The 19427-nt window shown below is 55.2% G+C and overlaps 2 protein-coding genes across 2 annotated transcripts; one reads left to right on the top strand and one right to left on the bottom strand.

Annotated features, from left to right (window-relative positions):
- Window positions 1-5777: 5777 nt before the first annotated feature.
- Window positions 5778-6971, bottom strand: B0I36DRAFT_243009 (uncharacterized protein; the record flags this gene model as incomplete). Its single annotated transcript, XM_046149954.1, has 3 exons — window positions 5778-6036; window positions 6094-6662; window positions 6807-6971. 3 exons carry the CDS (start codon window positions 6969-6971, stop codon window positions 5778-5780), a joined length of 993 nt encoding a protein of 330 aa, XP_046012926.1.
- A 340-nt stretch (window positions 6972-7311) lies between these two features.
- B0I36DRAFT_431388 (uncharacterized protein) lies at window positions 7312-9133 on the top strand (the record flags this gene model as incomplete). Its single annotated transcript, XM_046162580.1, has 2 exons — window positions 7312-8065; window positions 8556-9133. The coding sequence occupies 2 exons, from the start codon at window positions 7312-7314 to the stop codon at window positions 8759-8761; spliced, it is 960 nt and encodes a 319-aa protein (XP_046012925.1). The 3' UTR covers window positions 8762-9133.
- Window positions 9134-19427: the final 10294 nt, after the last annotated feature.

The following is a 19427-nucleotide window of genomic DNA, read 5'->3' as shown; positions in this document are numbered from 1 at the left end:
AATGATCTTTACACCTCCTCACTTGTGGCCGCCTGATGGGGCAATGACCTAATCATTGCCATTGCGGAGCAATAACATTCGAGCGAATGGCAGTGCCTCGATATCACCTAATCGCCAAGCCGGGCCATACTCCAGAACAACGGTGTAGTCTCTTTGTAGTAATCATTTCGCAATCCAACATTGTTGTTGTCCGAATGTGGTATAATCGCCTTCTGGCCCGTGATCTCACTGGCTGGCCGACATCTTAGGACTGTGACTTGACATCAGCCCGGCCGCCTGGAGACCTGCTATCGCGAATCTTGCTGCGCCCCGCGTTTGTCGGGAATGAACCACATGCACCTGCGGCCAACTTCTCTCACCTGTTAACCCACCCGAAGGGCGGCTGGGAACCAGTAGATCGGCGCGTCACCGTCGGACGTTGACGTTGCCGATTCACGTCAAAGGCTTGGCGTGCAAAGGCAGAGTTCGTGATGCGACCGCGGGCCCTCGTATATCAACCAATCGCGCCTCGTCCCGCACAGACGGGAAGGAGGCGTGCGTCCTGCCTGGCATGCGGAGGTGGCGCATGCCTGACTGGCTGCCTTGTCGCGAGTACGTGGGGTTTGGCGAGGAGCTGAAACTGCCTCAAGCCTCTTTCAGCTCTTCCTGCAGGTGTCGGGGGCCGCTAGTGGTGCCGCATATGCCGCTCGGTTGCCGCTGACTTTTTGGTGATGTGCGTAAGAGTGCGGTCGGAAGTGATCCCCGATGTTTGACAGCAAAAACAATCCTTTTAGAGTTGGAGGTAGGGCTGGATCCGATGGAAGGGTTGCCTCTGACGACGTTTGCTTCTGATGTCTTCAAGCAGTCTCTGACAGCACGGCATGGCTGGTTACTTGGGCTTGCTGGAGTCTAGTCTAGACACGTCGCCGTTAAGCGGTGATAGCATCATGTTTTCAAGGAGGGTCTCGAACATTGTGAGGTAAGCGCATTTTGAATATTTGCTGTGATCCATGGTGTCCACGAGGCTTGTCAATGGTTGCACTCTGGCGGCGGATTTGCTGCATACTTCCTGCTGCCTACGAACAGATGGTTGCCCATCCTCATCCGCATAATGCCCCATTTCGAAAGAACTATCTTCCATCACGCACCAGTAGTCTGTGACAGACGGATACTTGAATCCAGCATGTCGGAAACTCCAACTTCCTTCTTGGCCAAGACACCGTAGCAATGGTGAAGTCAGGAGAGGCTCATGAGCTAGCGAGTTCCAACTACACTCGTTCGTCAGCAGTTCAGCTTGACATACACCGAGGAGCCTCTTCGTGCTCAGGCCTACGATTCGCTCGTGTGCATGAAGGGTACACAACTCGTGTAAAAGGTGAAGCAGACTTTGACTGACTCTCCCGTCACACGGCCCAGCGAGCCTACATTCCGGTTGCAGCCACGCTAGAGGACCTGGCTGCCTCTGGCCGTACCGCACTACGAGAATAAGCTTAAGACGGCGAAGAGAGGCCGACTAATCGCATCACCTGCCATAACAGGTCACAGCCCCTGTGATTGGTCAACTTAGCCGGCGAGGCTGTGATTTACGGCCAGCCGACTTCACGACTCGGAGGAAAGCATGGCATTGGACGGGACGGCGTGCCGCTCATCCGGACGAGGAACACACCTGTAAAAGGTGAGGGAGCGTGGGTGAGGCGGCTGAAAATGGGAGAATCTAGATCAAGCCTTTGCACTCCTCAGGTCCCCGGATAAAATCGAGGCATGGCCTGCCAACGCAGAAATTAGCCGTCAGCCAAGGCGTTGACATCTTGCCATGTGCTATGATCGACAGTATTCCGCCTCCACCACCCACTCATGCCGCCCTTGCATACTCTAGTGCATTCCGTGTGCCGTGTCTTGGGTCACCATCTCTCTCAACCCACCCAATCGCATGTCTCGTAATCTTTGCCGCATTGCATTGCAATTTGAAAAGCAATTGCTTCGGAGTGCACCTCGAATCGAAAATCTCAACCAACAAGCGAAACATTCGAGCCCCGAGGACCTGGGACTCGGAGTGGTTTCCCATCACTGTCATCCCAATCATGCGGTGTTACCATCCGAGAGTGTCTCATTTCCCTTCCCATTTGGCGGCTATCCCCGGGGCTTGATTGTCACATGTGGCTCTGTACGTCAGGGCGGGAGTCCAAGGAATAAGATCATACGTGCGCTTGGCCTGACACAGGCTCCTGTGTAACGTTCCAATTTCTGGGCCGGGTCAGGGACGAGTCCAGGCTTTGGAATGTACAACTGAAAGCTAACGACTTTGGAACTACGCTTTTGAGAATGCGGTTGCTGGCAGTCATGCAGCGACTGGAGCATATAGTACGACCATGGCAAGACTGATGATTTCCGGAGCTCGGTTGTCTCGCGTTTTCTCTTTTATGAATGGCCAGATGCTCGTGAACATCAAGTTGCTCTAACTACTACAAGACCAGCCTGTTCAGCACCGAAAGTCCCAAGTTACTATGGTAGCCCGCGCGTCGATAAAGTTTTGCCAAGGCCCTCTCCCTGCCGTGGTTTCCAACCGGCACGGAGGGTCGTTGCTCTCAGTGTACTCCGCACCCGCCAAACTTCGCTTGGGCTTGAAACCACGGGCGATCTCTCCTCTCTTCCGTTGCCAAGACTTCTCGGGGCCGGGCCCGGGACAGCAAGGGTGATGGCCACAGGTAACCGAGAAGGGCAGTGACTGGTGCGTCCGCGCAATCCTGCTCACCCGCACTTCCCGCAGAGACGATGCCGCTTCTCGCTCTTTCTTCACCGGCTGCCCCAAGCTCCCCATACGTCGTACAAACTACACACAAACAGGCATGTGGGTAACGGGCGCCGTGGTTCATGCGGCACGGGTGCATCCGCACCACGCGCGTGCTTGTCCCGTCCGCCAGAGGGGCGTGATGACAGAGCTTCTTCCAACTACTGACGTATCATCACACCTTTCACTGCGGCCCGGAACGGCATGTGGTCCGCAAGGAGCAGATGTCCACAAGCCCCCCCCCCCTTTGAGTCGAACCATTCGAGTCAGCACTTGTGTCATTCCAGTCCAGGCCATGCGGTTCAGTAAACTCGTCTGAGCCAGAGAAACCAGTGACGCAGGTCCGCCCTTGCGGGTTCCCCCGATATCGTTTGCATGTCATAAGGTTTCGAGCCGCTCAGCCTGTCAAACCTTTAGTCTTGCCATTCTAGCAATGGGTTCCCAAGGTACACCGGTCTGTTTCTTTGCAGACACGCCCGTCCCGGTCAGAGTCTCAGAGGTGAATACGTCACCAGACAGCGAAGTCCCTGAAAAGTCCACCAGCCACGCAGGCCGAAACCCTCGCGTTACCTAGTGCCGCATTACTGATGGGACGACGTGGTTGCATCCCAGCGCAGCCGGACTTTCCTCCGGCTTGCGATTGTTCGATTGGCACTTCTAGAGTTGTGCCCCCCTGCTCTCGCCATTGCTACCCGACCACAACGTACCATAGTAACGCAGTGAGTCTATGCAAGGGTGCATTACGACATGCCACGATCTGGCGGTGTTGCAGCCGACGCGGTGATAACCTTATTCCCCGCCCTTGCGAGGCCCGTGCTGGAACTCGAATGCCTGTCTGCTCAACAGGGACGACGTAAGATGATCCAAGCAGTGAATGAACATGCAGGGTCCGGAGCAATCCCCGACGCCGCCCAGTTGATGAAGACCGGGCACACACGGCACTCTTTAGCCCAGGACATGAAGTAGTCCTGAATGAGACCAGTTGCCGAAACGCCCTCGCCTCTGCGAACCTTAACAACCCGATTAGTACGTGGTTGTTACACACACACAAGCACGCTTGGGCACGCTAGACACCTGTACACAGTAGACCCGCGGGCTAGTTACGTACATAGACCACAACAGCGCTAGACGGCACATGTTGAAGCCGCCACTTGCACTCGTTGGCAAAGCCAAGCCGATTTCTGCAAGAGCCCACCTGCCCAAAAGGGTTTGTCAGGCTCGACCTAAGCGGCAAGAGGTTTAGACGCCCTCACTGCGCTGAGCCGCTTTTGCTGCCATTTTCTCACTTCTCCGACCGTCCAGACCCAATCAAGACACCCTCTCCGTATGCTCACCACGCGCTAGTGGTAAGGCTAGGGTCTTACGGCATGCCAAGCGAGTGGGTTCTCCCTGCAACTGAACGTCCTCCGGCTGCCGGCGTCCGTGACCGAGGCGTCCCTGATGCTGGAGGATAATGGAGTGGACTAGAATCATCTTGCGTGCAATCGACACCCACGCCCCTGATCACACAGAAACTGTAACCACCTTTGAAATCTTTCACACGCCACCCCCTTCTTGGGATCCGAGTGCATTCATGAAAATAGACCTCGGCGTTGCAGACGGCTGCCCCAATGCCGCCCCCCTTGCCTCCTCGTGGTGAGTTTACCCAAACCCCTTCCCCTCGGGCCCGACGACGACGACGATAAACCCACACAAACTAGCCTCCACTGGTGTCGTCCCACAAGCAACGCCTTCCCGCCGCCTTAGCGGCGTGCTTTTTTGCTTTTCCATCCCAAACGGCAGAACCGAAGAACCCATTTTATGCTATGTACCCAAACGCGTTCTAGAAGAGTTGGCAAAGAGAAAAGGATGGGGAGCCATCTGATATCAGCCTTGGGGTGGATAGACTTCTCTCGTCACCGTTTACCCGGCCGTTTATCCTTCGTTGTGGAATGCTTCTGTACGTTCATGTTGTATGTATCATGTAGTTGAGCCAAATAGAGGAAGAGTCTCTCTCTCTCGAACGGGCGCTTGTCCCTATCTAAGCCGTTACGGAAGACGTTTCCAACACCTGGGAGCAATCACACTGGTATTGGCGCCACGGCTGGAGAGAGAGACGGGAAAAGAACACCACACATACAGATGGGGCAGGTGGACCCTGCAACACCCCTTGCGATCAGCCGAGTATGGACAATGACGACTGCAGCGCGCGTCCCGAAGACGACCGACAGGGCGTTCTGGAGCGGGAGCACATGGAAAATCAGTCTTTGTGGCGCCGCACTGTCCCTCACATATGTCGTGTCATCTCTGTCCACAACAAAACGAAGACAACGGACCCCCGGGGTACTGGGGCTGCCTGGTCCGATCAATGACGACGTTCTTCTGCGCTTTGCGGAGATGCGGGCTCGATGTTTTTGACAGCCAAAGTGCGACGGCCCTGGATCGACGCGAGTTGCTGTCTGGAATCATGGTGTGGCGAGCGGAAGTGATTTGTTACGCTGGCCCAAAATCAGATAAATAGTGATTGTCATTGCAAGTACTTTCTCGACATCTGAGCATGTCCGGCAGATGACTCTAGCGTCACGGTAGAATCACTAGCACCAAAGTATACTGCGGCTGTCAGAAGCTTCGTCTGTACCAACGACTTTTAATATTGCCTTCACTTGAGTCTATCAAACTCTGTATCTGCGCCATCCGCCAGAAGGCTGCTCCAGAAGACTGCACTATCTTAGGCGTGCCAGAGATCCCGTCCGGGAATTCCTGTAGGCGACCGTATGGTGCCACCTCAACCGTGCCATAGACTCAATGCTGGGTATCAAAATGTCGAATGGGGAAAGCTCGTGCCACAAGACCAGGGAAAAACTATGCAACGGTACAATGCAAATGTCAATGGCGCTCGAATGGGCAGTGGGTCATTCGTCCACAAAAGGAATGTGGTTCAAGGTCTACCCTGAACAGGCTCAAATGTTCAAAGGGTGTTGAAATATAAGGTCGAACTCCTCGAAGAAAGGCCATGAGATTTAGCGGAGCATCAGTAATCATCAAGGCTCAGTCCCGCAATGCGGGCTTGCAGCTCCTTCATCTTCTCCGGGTTGAGGTGAGGATCAACCTTTCTCGGCTTGACTCGCGGGCAGCTTGGGCACTTTGCGTGAGCACACTTTGCACATTGCGCTCCATCTTCCGTACCGCTGGGGAATTTGGCGTGGCACTCATGGCAGCGATGAGTAGGTGCAAACTTGTTGCCAGCCTCGTCGTGAGGGTACCCATACGGATACTTCTTCCGAGCATCTCTGCAGATGTTGTCAATATCATGTTTACAATTTTCCCGGGAACGGGTTGGGACGTACGGGTGACGAGGGCAGTCGTCGCAGCGCTTGTGGCCACACGTATCACATGTTCTCAACTGTTTCGAATCCGACGTGATCAGGGTGCTGCAAACGTGGCAATTTCGGCGAACCCGCACCCTGGGTGGCCTGAATACCAGATCACCACTAGTCGCTCGGCTCGGTCTTTTGAGGATGATCTCAGCTGTGATATGTGAATAGTCGTAGCTGGGAATGATTGGCGCGTTCTCCACGCGCTGTCGTATCAGCTCTTCCTTTCTGGCCCTGGCGGCCTCCTTCTCCGCCTCTGTTCGCTTTGGTGGGTTGCGTATACACTGTTTGCATCGCATATGCTTGCAGCTTGGGCATTCGTTGCCAGAGCCGAAACCGGACTGGCACTTGTGGCACTGGCGATGAATGCGCATGCGTGGTGCCTTGTCGATACGTAGCACATCTCCTTCAGTGTTAGCCCACTCCTGGGGCTCGAACTCGATGCCGAATCTGGCACCTAATCTGCGTGCTCTTTCGTCCTGGATCTGTGCTCGTGACACCCTGGTTGCCCCTTCCGGTATTGCTCTTTGCGTTGGCTCCGCCTCACTGAAGTCTACATGTTAGAAGGACGGTACTGCCAAAACGACTGCGTGGGCACTCGCAGGCGAAGCAGGACGGCCTGGGACTTACGTTGCTGGGACCACAAAAGACTGATGCGGCTGGGCTGTTTCGCTGTTTTCAGGCACTGGTGCTGGCCTCGGCGCCGGTGTTGTTGATGTTGGTTGAGGGCTGTCTGTTGCCAACACATTTGATGCACGTCTCGAGCCATCGGATCTTTTGAAGACTGTCTTGGCCCTGCTCAACAACTTCCCAAGTCCTTTCCTGTCACGGCCCTGAGCCGGTGCTGACATTGACGCTGGCGTGCTCATACTGACTAATAGTCGATAGTAGCTGGTGCTGGGGTGGCCCAAAGTCCGCGGGTATATCTGGCTCAGTTGCGAGTCGATTTGATAGCCAGAAGCTCGGGACAGGCGCTCTCCCGTGATCCTTGTAGGGTGGGTGACTGGCTCCGACTACACTTGGCTGGGCATAGCTGGAGGACACAGAACAGGACAATCAGTGCTTGGTGCGCAGGATGTTTGCTTCTGGGTGTCGTCGAATGTCCTGCGGCGTGGAGATGTGTAGTTTTCTCAGACTGTATGCCGTGGAAGAAGAGGAGGAGAGCAGCCAGGGTAGCCCTTGAGCACAACAATGAGCGGGAACAGGGCGGTTTTAGCGACCTCGAGACGGATTGGTCATGATAGCCAGGCGTGGTGGAGAGTGAGGAGGGTGTGGCTCGAGACCGCACGCCCGGCAGGCGCCGGAGCAGTGGGAGGAAGGGGCGTCTGGCGGCTTGCATCTTCCTCCACAACCAGGCCACCATCGCCTGCTCACACGCCCCCCCCCTGCCATCTCCAGGCCCCTGGGTCCCATCCATCCCCATCGTCCCTCGTCCCCGGCCCTTGGTACCGGTACTCGACTTACTCGCCAGGCTTTCTTCAGGCCTCTTGGTCGGCCTCGCAGGTGTCACCCCCCCTCTTCTCGTTCCTCGCACCCTTGCTGCACGCCTGGGGCCCTGGCCGGCCTCCACCCACCTGGGCCCCGTCTCTCAACCACGCTCCCGCCCGCCTCGACCACGCTCCCGCCCGCCTCGACCACGCTCCACTCGTCAGCGAGCTGGGCCCCGAAAATGGCAACAGAGCGGCCCGCGGCACAGCTCTCTGCGCCACCGTGTTGCTTCTCCGCCTGCATCGAGCCCTCGAGGCAGCCATCGAAGTCTATCCAAGGCGCGACCGCCGGGCGCTGTCCAGGCAGGCAGGAGAGCGAAGTGCTACACACGAACCGCCTAGAGATTCGGGTGCCACGAGCACCATCGCCCGCCCACATGTCACCTCCACAGCTGTCCGCCTCTGGGCGACACAGGACGTGCCGGCTGGCTGGGTGCCAGTTGGATACTCGCGCCACGGTGCGACTCTGACCGTTGTGCTGGTCCAGCGCTCGTGCTGCATGCGGCTGCCCTTAATCAGTGCATAGCACCTGAGCCATCAAATGCCCCGGCCCGCTCACTGCTGGATTTGGGAGTCGACGTCCTGCACGCTCGGTCTCTGTGCTACGAGGCTTGCTTCCATTCGGCCACGCTCCATTTCCACCGCCTCGGCTCGCAGCTGCATTTCGGCCCTGACGCACATAATACTCAACATCCCTGGCAGCGGCCATTGCACAATGGTCCCTCACAATGGCCCTGTTCCATCCAAGTGGTGCTGGGAGTATGCGCCCCAGTGCTGGTCTGACCTCGACCCCTCTGGAATTTGCTGAACGGCACTTTGGCCATCCCACGGTGGATTACATCACGCCAAGGGCGGGAGGGAAGGGGATCTCACTCCAGTCGCCGGTCAAAAGCAGGACCAAAGCCCCCGGGACATGCTTGGAGCTCAGATTATGTCGCCCAATTGTAGAAATCATGAAGATCCACCGCCATGGCCGCCGCAAGAGCTGGTGGATGGCCAGTGAGACCGTGAAGGGGTCCGCCATTCCCCTGCTCGTCGTGGTTCAAATCACGCGAACACTCATGGACTTTGGACAGGAGATTGAAGGGCGCAAGTCTCTAATATCGTCACTCACAGTACACTGCTCCAGCTGGGGCGTGGAGAATCGAGTCTGAAAACACCGACGCACCCAACTTCTCGGGCCCGACAGCTTGGGCGTGTGCACACCTTCTCCGCTTCTTCAGCCTGCAGACCGACCCATCTATCCACCAACCGTAGCGCAATCCACATGGCTGGGCTCGTACGGTTTGGCTTTCCACATTCCTGTCCTTGGCTTCCAAGATGGTGGTGGCTGCTCAGGCACGAATCGGCATCTCCATCTCGGTCCTGGCGACGCTGCTGTGCGCAAGCGAGAATATTGTTTGCTTCTAGGTGACAGCTTTTCACCTGCCGACCCGCGACCACCGAGGTGCTGCGCTGTGGAAACGAGACCGAGACAAGACTAAACCAACCAGCAATCTGGATCCTGAACCACAAGCTAACAGCCCCATCGAGCCACAGACAGTGGCGTGGTGTGCGCCTCTGCCTTAGGGGGAAGGAGATGCACAAAAGTTCCAAGCTAAGAATCGGCTCATTCCTACTGGCTTACTTCACTTAGCGCCCCTGTTGTCTTAAGGTTGCTTCGAATGTCGCGATTGGGCATCTGCATTCCGACCATGTGGGCGAGGTCAAAGCTCTTCCCGCCTGTCAGTTCTGCTGGTTCCAGGCATCTGGGTCCATCTGGATTTCACAAATCGCTGCAGGCTCGCAACCGACTGATGTTGGATGGCATGTTGGCCCGGCGCATTCGAGAGGTGTAAGTCTGCACACGAGCTCCATCTGCAGATGGTTATACCGCCGGACGACAAACCAGCCCCTTCTGTGCCAGACAGCCCAGCCAAACCAATCGTCGTCCAAAGTCGAGTCGCGTGGCATGCCCATGCCATTTCGTTCCAGAACACTCAGAAGCCGGAGGTCTGTCCCAATCACAGTTGCGCCACCCCTTGTACATGCCATGCTTCCATGCTGCATCAGCATGCACCACCACAAGTCATGCACAATGGTCGCACAGCTAGCACCCTCCTCTACGGTATGTGCGACATAATTGGTGGCGATGCAGGAGCGTGGAGGAGTCTTGGCAACAAGACGCAGTCTACTGGTACAACTTCCCCACCCGCAAGGTGGGAGTTGTCTCTGTCAGACAGGTTGCGAGAGAAGGGTTGGCGTCCATACGTCCATACGTTCCGCCCACGCAAGCCAATAATGCTACCTAATGACCCTCCGCGTGTCGCCGTTTGGGTCCTCTCCGGCAGTCGCTGCCCTGGCTGACAGCGATTGGAGCATTGCTCCTGTCCCAAGATTGTGGTAGCAACATGCCGCCTATGCATGTCTGAGCCATCCCATCGCCATTGGAGGTGCGCACAACATAGGACCCGCTCTCAAGGCAAAGGCATGTTCAAAGTCCCGTCTCCCAAAGCCGGCCATGGCGCTGTCCGTGTGGAAAACCAGGTTCCGTAATGGTTGTCACGACTGAACCATTCCTGTGCATGGAGACGCCGAGACGGTCGAGCCAGCGCATCGTCAAACCAATTACTAACTAAACGCCACTTGTCGACCTGGTTTCTCAAAACAGCTTGCACCTCGCTGCTCAATCAAACCGCACCTATGATCGTGTGTGATCGGGTCGGCTTTTGCCCCGGACCTCGAGGGATCGAAGTCCTGTCATTTTTGTGCCGCATCAAGCAAGGGCCACGAACAGCGATAGCTGGGACCCTGACCTGCGGAGTGGCTCCATCCCCATCGCCAGCACACCACTTGGATCGGAACACTCCGAACAAAAGTCCACAGCGTCATATTGTCGTCCTGCCTGCCGGCCTGATAATCTACCCAGTATGTAAAGCAGGTACATGGCTTCCGCGCTCAGTGCACGCGAGGACCTATCCACCAATCACGAGCTGCTTCTTTCAGCACAAAGTCGGTATCAGAGTATGAGCCATGGCACATGAGACCGGGACGCAAATTGAACAGCATTGTCAGTGGTGCCGCCGTCATGAGACCATGCCGCATGTTTCTCAGCTCATCATGCAGCACACACGACAGCAGCGCCGGAGAAATGGACTAAGCGTTGCAACCTGAATCTCGCTGTAGAAACTAAGGCTGGTACTGCCCATTCAAGCCTTTCCTGGTTGCACAGCATTGTCTTCGGAACCCGGCAGCTGCCACGGCCGTAGCACACGCACAGGCGCGCACTCTTGGCAGATGACCAGTCTCTGTTCCACCTGCATAAGTCTGACATGAATCGTCAAGCACGCGTGAGTATAAGTGGCACAACGGCACGCAGAAGGGTATCTGACAAGTCGAACCGTAGATGGTGTGCCGATCACTGCGCTGCTACGGTCCACTTTTCCCGACGAGATGGGCCGAGCATCTGGGCTGGCGAGACCTGCCCACCGTGCTGGCTCCCAATAGGCGCACGGGTACCCGTGCGTATAATATTACACGGGTACCCGTGCAGATTCTGCTTACAGCTTAGCGTGTCTTAATTCCCGCCGACATCGCAATCCTGGATCCATATCCGGGGTGCACCCATATCAGCAGAAAAGGTCTGTCTTGACCTTCGCTGGTGATCTCAGGTGCTGTCAGCATACAATACTTTACGCGCTACAAAGCGCGCTGAGGTGCTTTCGTGTATTTCTTTTATTACCATTACTAGCCTCAGATTTGTCTCCCGATGGCAGCTACTAGTAGTACCCACCATTCATTTCCCGATGACAGTCTCCCTCCGGAAGGCACCTACGAGTCCCGAGATACCTTATTTAAAGCTATCAACGAGTGGGCGTACACAAGAGGCTACGCCTTTGTTACGAAAAGGTCAACAAAGGAAAAGACAGGCAGGCTCTCAGTCGTATATGCATGTGATCGATCATGTCGCGACTACGCCTCTGGAAGACCGCGCCAGCGAAAAACATCTACGCGAAGTACCAACTGTCCGTTCTCTGTACTAGCAAAAGAGTCACGAGACAGCGGCACATGGACAATACGACACCGACCCGACCCGCAGTTTGCCCAACACAACCACGAGCCAAGTTTACACCCATCCGCCCATCCTAAGCATCGCGCACTCGATACGGAAACGATCACTCGTCTATCTAGCCTCGCAAATGCTGGCGTCGCACCTAAGGAGATTCGAACGTACATACACCAAAACACGAGTTCGATTGCAACGCAGCAAGATATCTACAACCGAATCGCGGACAGTAGGCGCGAGATGTACGAAGGGCAGAGCACGATCAATGCCCTAGCTAACCGGCTTGACCATGAAGGTTTCTGGAGCCGTTTACAACTTGATTCGGAGAACCGCGTAAAGGCTGTGCTTTTCGCCCATCCAGAGTCGCTAAGCTATCTTCAAGCTTATCCGGATGTTTTAATCCTCGACTGTACCTACAAAACGAACAAATACGGAATGCCGCTCCTAGATATAATCGGAGTAGACGCTTCTCAACGATCCTTCTGTATCGCATTCGCATTTCTTAGTGGAGAAAGCGAGGAAGATTTCGTTTGGGCTCTAGAGCGCCTCCGGTCACTCTACGAAATTAGCAAATCCCGCCTACCTTCAGTTATTCTTACCGATCGATGTCTTGCTTGTATTAACGCAATCGCAGTATGCTTTCCTTCTGCTGCTTCATTGCTATGCCTTTGGCATGCGAACAAAGCCGTCCTTCGATACTGTCAGCCTTCATTCGCTATCCAGCTACAACTCCAGGACTCCGAAGCCGACAAATCTGCGAGACTGAAAGAGTGGCATGACTTTTACCAGCACTGGCACCAAATTATTCGTTCTCCCACCGAGGCAATATTCGATATCCGTATGTCGACATTTGAACAACGCTATATTACAACGCATGTACGGGACGTGGCCTACATTAAAGAGACATGGCTTGACCTGTATAAGGAAAAGCTTGTAAAGGCCTGGGTTGACAGCTACCCTCATTTCGGTAATGTTGTTACTTCGCGCGTCGAAGGTGTCCATGCGCTTCTTAAAAGTCATCTGAAAACGTCGACACTTGATTTGTTTGAGGCCTGGAGGGCTATTAAGCATGCGCTAATAAACCAACTTGGGGAGCTGAGGTCCAACCAGGCAAAACAGCAGATTCGGTCTCCGATCGAACTTTCCGGTCCACTTTATGGTGTAGTACGGGGTTGGGTATCACACGAGGCTCTTCGAAAGGTTGAAGAGCAGCGGAAGCTTCTCCAGACGAGCAGTCCGCTACAACGCTGTACAGGCATATTCTCTCGGTCGCAAGGCCTACCATGCGTTCACAAACTTGAGGCTTTGTTGTCCGAAGGAAAAGCCCTTTGCCTAGGAGACTTCCATTCGCATTGGCACCTAATCCGGAGCGGCGCGAAACCTTTTCTCCAAGAGCCTCGCCAACGTATTGATATGACTAGTACCAACACTTCTTTACCGCGATCAAGTAACCGAAGGGAGCCTAGCGGCTTTGAAGCTGTTGAAGTCGCGGCTAAGCGAAAGGGACCTTTAACCTGTACTAGATGTCACCGTCTAGGTCATTCAAGGACGTCTCGATTATGCCCCCTAAAGTACGCAGAGCTACAACTTCGAGTAGAGGCGGCATCGCAACAGCTACGAATAACACCAGAGCCGCCGGCCGACACGTCGATACCTGAAGCTACGATTGAATTATCGACGTGCAGACCTCAACATGAGTCGCCAATTCCCGAACTTCTTAATAACTCGTCGGCCCAAGAAGGGATTACGGAACAGATCTTAGAAGAGATCGAAGCTCGGCTCTCAGAAAACGACCAGCCCTTACGACGAGCTAAAGAACCCGTCTCAGAGTACGCCGAAGAACACCAGCAAGCTCCGGAGCAGCCTTTAAAATACAGTGACCCAAAAGCGATTTACCAAAGATACGTCGCTACGCGAGAGATCTGGAAGAAGTCCCTACTCCCGGGTACCTATGCGAGCAACCAGATGTACCGGCAGGCAATGGGTTTACCATTACGGTATAGTAAAGCGCAGTACGATTGGTGCTTAGACCATAAGCAAATGACGAGGCGTTGCTTAACGCGAGAGGGTGAACGGGCCTGGACAAGGGAAGAAATGATGGCATATTTGGACTGGGATCGGTCTGAGACGGAGCGAATCGATGTTCAGGTTGCCCAGGAGTCGACAAGCGGTCTAGCTAATCGAAGAGGTATGGGTGATGTGTGGAGGAGGGCGGCACAGGACTGTGAGGAGCAGCAAGTTCTTCACCGGGATGATGATGAGTGTATTATAGTTAAAGGTTAAGTCAAATACGTTATACGTGTAAGGCAACGCACATACTGTGATCGGAGGTCAAACAGCACCTGAGGTCACTAGCGAAGGTCAAGACAGACCTTTTCTGCTGATATGGGTGCACCCCGGATATGGATCCAGGATTGCGATGTCGGCGGGAATTAAGACACGCTAAGCTGTAAGCAGAATCTGCACGGGTACCCGTGTAATATTATACGCACGGGTACCCGTGCGCCTATTGGGAGCCCACCGTGCTTCATGGCTGACATAATGCATCAGGCGAAACATAGTGACGCTTCTTTTAGATGTCTGATCAGGCCATAATGAAAGCACCGCCGACAAGCCTCCGTCCTCAATTCCTGCATGAAGACTGTCCAGATTTCGGCTTGTTCCGCGACATCCTGATCCAGCACGCAGCTGGAACCTTCCCGGTGTCTCATCCTCGCACGGAGGACCCAAATATCCCGATGCTATGGTTCTTAGAGATTGTGAAAACTCAAACATAGTTTTTCGCCTCCATCCGGAAGCCAGAGTGTTTTGAGAACGGGGGTGCAGTGAGAAAGAGTGTTCGCCCAGCATTTCGCTGTCAAGGTGTTCTACGACAAAGGCCCATGCGGAACACGCAACCGGTGCTGCGTCATGTCGAGCATGGTGTATGTTCGCTGTATGCCGGCTGCCGGGCCTTCGTTGAGACCCGCGACATGGTCTCGCTTCACGGACGGACGGCCACCTGTCACAAAACCGTAGCATGTTGGAATATGACCAGTCGACGCTGCAGGATGCCGACCCGACAACGCGGAACTCCCATACACGTCAACGGAGGCCGGGGTCATGGACATGTCATGTCAAGTGTTCACCTTGTCCCGTTCCGTCTTGCCACTTCCACTTCCTGCACCAACCTCTCGGCGCCGCTCTCTTCGCACACACAAAGTGTGGTCTGAGCGTCTCTTGGTGGCTGGTGCGTCGCCGCCCGGGACGGGGCGGCGCCTGTGCAAGGACCGGGGTCTCGGGTGGTTTTGATGAGTCGGGACCTGATATCAGGGGCAATTCGCGCAAGTCCACTAGGAGGCCAACAAAGGGCTCAACTATGCCCTTTCATGGTCGAGGCGTCCGATGGGAATATCATCAACCTCGCTACGCGGCCGGCCGGCTTTCCTCGCTAATGCCTGCAATGTGGTTTCATGCGGACGTTAGCGCATGTCGTGTCGCAATGTTAACAGCAACAACGCAGTACCCGCCCACCGGCCTACCCAACAACGCGCTCGGCACTCATTGGACGTTTTGACGTCTCTTGACCCCGTCGTTAGGACTTCTCCTTTGGAGGCAAGCGAGACTAGACGTTGCACTGCAGGCTCGAGAGATGATTCCTGTCGTTGCCAAGACGGAGGAGCGGGAAGAGGCAGGCGGTACTGTGTCTGTTGCAGCACGCTATGGTCATGGACACAGCGGGAGTGCGCATGCTGCTCGGAATTTTCCTTTTGGTCAGGTACGAATGATCTAAGGGATTCGCCGCTGCGACGATGCCTGACTTGAAGTCTGTCGCGGCTTGCCTGCTGACCCTGTCAGAAGCTCTCAATGCAGCCGATTGACAGTCAAGGCACATCGCCGTCGCGCGCCAGCATGGCTTGACACCTGGTACAGACCGTGGAACATCTCTTACCAAGCTGGCGCCATCTTTCCGCCGTCGCTTCAAGCGATGGCGCACGCAACCTGGAACGGACTACACGAGTGTTGCAGAAACATGGACCCGGAGCTTGGCGACACAGCGAGCCTGCAACCTGTGGCCTAATGTTGGTTGACGGACGAGTTGTGGAATTTCGCCCGTGGAAACTCGAGCCGACTGGTCACGACATGCATGCAGCTGTTCTCCCAACGGGCCGGCTAGCAGGGGAGGTGCGTGGTTACGCATGCCCGCCCACCGGCGGTAATCGTGGGGATCAAACACAGAGAGAGAGCAAATCATGCACCGTGTGAACGAGTCAAAGCGTGACGGACATGCTGCATGGCCACCGCCCACCACCATTGCTTTCGAGATTGCTGACACGACGGTTTGGGTCGGACGACTGGGGAGCTGCAGTGCAGTGCCTTTTCCCACGCCCGATCCATTTGTCCGTCGCCGCGGTCGAATCGAATGGGATTACCACAATATGACGGCCGGCACCCATCGCCTGGCAGTTTCTGACACATCATAATGCAACTGTATCGAGCGTCTTGCAGCGTCGATCCTTTCAATTCGGGAAGTGGGCTCGCTGAAATATGCATTGTATGCCATCGTTCCACCGGTGTGGGACCGTACGTTCGGAAACAGTCCCGGCAGCACGGGTATGCGTGTCCTGTGGGGTGTCATGGCCTTTGCTTCTCTTAAGGTTCGACGCCGCGAGTTTCGAATAGACCTGTTCCTCGGGGATACTTGATCATCAGAGGCGAAACCTCTACGCAGGACTGCAAAGGTGAAAGGGTCGGCTGAATTTGGGAATCTGGACTATTGTCAGGTGGCGGTGGGTCTCCGAGCGAATCATCCATTCCAGGACGCCCCGAGGATATCAATCCCTGACCACCCTGGCCGGTTTGGTCTGGCCGATAGACAAATGGATGGAGGAGGCAAGTTCTGTTGGCACGTAGTCCGTAATACTACACGGTTGAGCACCAACCACAGCAGCTAAGCAACAGTCAACCCTCCTTTCCGGTCCCTCGGGAACAAGCTCGCCTGCCCACTCACTCTGGCATGGGAGGTCTGGACAGGGGGTGGGTTGAGGTAATAATCTCGGCTGATATAGCAATCGCCCGAGGGGTCTCCTGTTGTTGCTTAGATAGGTGGATCGCGCCAACTTCGCACCGAGCGCATTGAGCGAGCCGCCAGTCCGGCATCACGGGTGTTCCCGCCGTGACCGTTGCGGGGTGGGGATGTTGGGCTGCTGGTACATGGACAAACAGACATGTGGCATCAGTGCTGGCCGGCACCTCCATGGCCATGACCTGGCGCATATTCCTCTGGCTATTTGATTTGTGGATGTGCGCGTACATGAGTCGTGTTGTCGTGAAGTGAGCCTAAATCAGGTCGCCTTTACTGCTCCGTCAGAGTCTGACGGCCTGTCAGAGGCGAACCAAAATCAGGGTCCAAGGGTGTGCCCGCCAGCCGAGTCGGTTGTTGATCAGGAACGCAGATCGTGCTCGTGCTCTGGAATCGGTGCCCAAGGGCGTGTTGTCCCCCAGGACACACCAAAGACCGCTGCGGTACCACTTGAAGCGAGAGCGCCAACATGAATGACATCACAGTCGCATCGAGAAACCACTGCCGTAAGAACTTTTGGCTAGGTTGCATGTGCCCACACCGTCGAGGAGCGCGAGCCTATTTGTTTTCAACATATCGGATCAATACTTCCAAAGCTCTCCCCCCCGCCATCGTACGATATGGGTCCAGGCCAGGCCACCGTTGAAGTTCCCAACGCGGCGAGCGCGGGTCTCGGGCTCTGCTCCCAGGCCGTGGTCCTGCTGTGGTGTAGTGAGTGGGGGAGAAGAGAAGAGAGCAGGGCCACGCGCGCGGAGTCGGGCCCTGGAACCTGGAGGATGGAGCGACCAGGCAGGGGACTGGGGTGTTGTTTTTGCTTTGCTTTTCTCACCAGTCCTCCTTGTCAGACGTCTCACCACATCGCGGAAAGTTCGACTGCATATTAAAGTTGTGCCGAGCTCGTGGCCGAGCAGGTCTCGGGTATTTTCAATTTGACTGCAGATGGCTGTGCCTTGCGTAAAGACTTTAATTTGTCAGATCAATCTCATTATGCAATCCTCACGCCGCTTTATTGATCTTAACTGGCTTTTCACAATGAGGGCATGAGTGTCCTTCGCGATCAAGGAATTCCATCCTGTATCAAGCAATGGACTTATGCCGACTCTTGGTCAAGAGTGGCAGTCCGGATGGAGCAACTTGGCCGGACGATCACAGCGGTTCTAAGAAACACCCCGGCATTTCAGGAAATCCGAATGTGGTGTGCTTCTCCGTGTGTATCCTTGTTCCATGCCACCCACGCGCATTTTGCCTTTCCGCCACCCCGGCCCTGTTCCCTCGACCTGCCCCGAGCGTCCTTACTGGCAGTCAAGGGTGCGAACTAAGCTGGTCGGCTTGTGTCAAGAACATGGGCGCCCTTTCGTTCAAGGTGTGCTGGACCACCATGCTTCCAACGTCAAGAAGTTGAGTATCTGGCATGTCAAGAGAGACTGCACAGGAGGACATACAACGACGATGTCCCGAAATTGACGAGTGGCGTAGTGAGATGATTGCCAGCAGAGTTGGCAAGGCTATCCGGACGGACAATCACCACACTCCGGCAGTAATTCCGAAGTTGAGCAACAGCTGGGCTGTTCCCGAAGGCTTGGTGCGCCCCAGGCTTGATTCGGCATGACGACATGGTATGCATCAAGTTGCTGCTATCGCCTCTGATCAGCACGGGATGGGCATGTTGGTTACTACCACAACATGCAACGTCAGAGGTTCGATCTCCGTACTATGTACTTTGGAGTAAAGAGGGTCACAGGCAGACAAAGCACCGCCACCCACTCTGGAATGCTTCCCACAAATGACAAGTGGTGTCGTCGTCTGCGTCAAATCCCGGCCGTGCAGGTCATGCTGTACCAAAGCCCGGCGTTTCGCGTTTTGCAACCTCGCCATGCACTTGTTGTGTCTGGGCGACTCGCCTGGCGGATATTCTACAACCCAACCGGTCCTGCATGTATGCAAGTGTATTCCGCCTGGCGTACAGGCCACGTCGGATATTGTTACGTGATACTTGCGGCTGCAAGTGCAGTCCACGCTGCACACGCCCCTCCTAGTTCGTTCTGTAATATTGGCCGTTGCATTCCACGGCACCGGATCGGCAGAACCCGCCTCTGTAAACTGCACTGCTTCACAGGCGCACCACTCGAGGACTTCTCATGACCTCCTGCAAGGCATACCTTTTGGAGAAGACGACTGGGTTCAGGATTGCGTTTGTTCCTCGCCAATGTGGACGTCCAGGCCAGAGCTTCCTCCAAAGAGCGACATGCAGATTAGGACGCAACCGTCTGCACTCCCAGTCCTGCATACATACGCATAGGAAGAAAATGAAATATTGCCAGTTGAAGGGGTCCTGCCTGGGCCCCCCAAGTCTCTGGTGCTCGACACTCTCTCATATTGTCCGTTGGTGGCGATGGGATTGTCCTTGCCGACTATCATCATCACTACCGGACAGTGTGCGACTTCTGCGCCGCAGATTGAGACCGTCTATTCGTAATGAAGTGCATCGTGCTGCCTCGGAATGAGTGATTTTCACGTTGCAATCCCCCGCATTTCCGGTGGTCTTGTTGAGCAGCGTCGGCATGCTAGTGCTAGTCAGCATTGAACAAAGCGTTTCTTTTCTCCTGTATTTCTTCGTGCTTGGTCTTCCAGCGATTGACTAATCCGCTGGCGTACTTGGGCCTCGTCCAAGAACGAATGTCGTTCTGGGACATGTTCGTCGTCGTCTAGATAG

Source organism: Microdochium trichocladiopsis, assembly GCF_020744255.1.
Source record: "Microdochium trichocladiopsis strain MPI-CAGE-CH-0230 chromosome Unknown B0I36scaffold_5, whole genome shotgun sequence".
Classification (NCBI taxonomy): domain Eukaryota; kingdom Fungi; phylum Ascomycota; class Sordariomycetes; order Xylariales; family Microdochiaceae; genus Microdochium; species Microdochium trichocladiopsis.
This window is presented reverse-complemented; position numbering and strand designations above follow the sequence as displayed.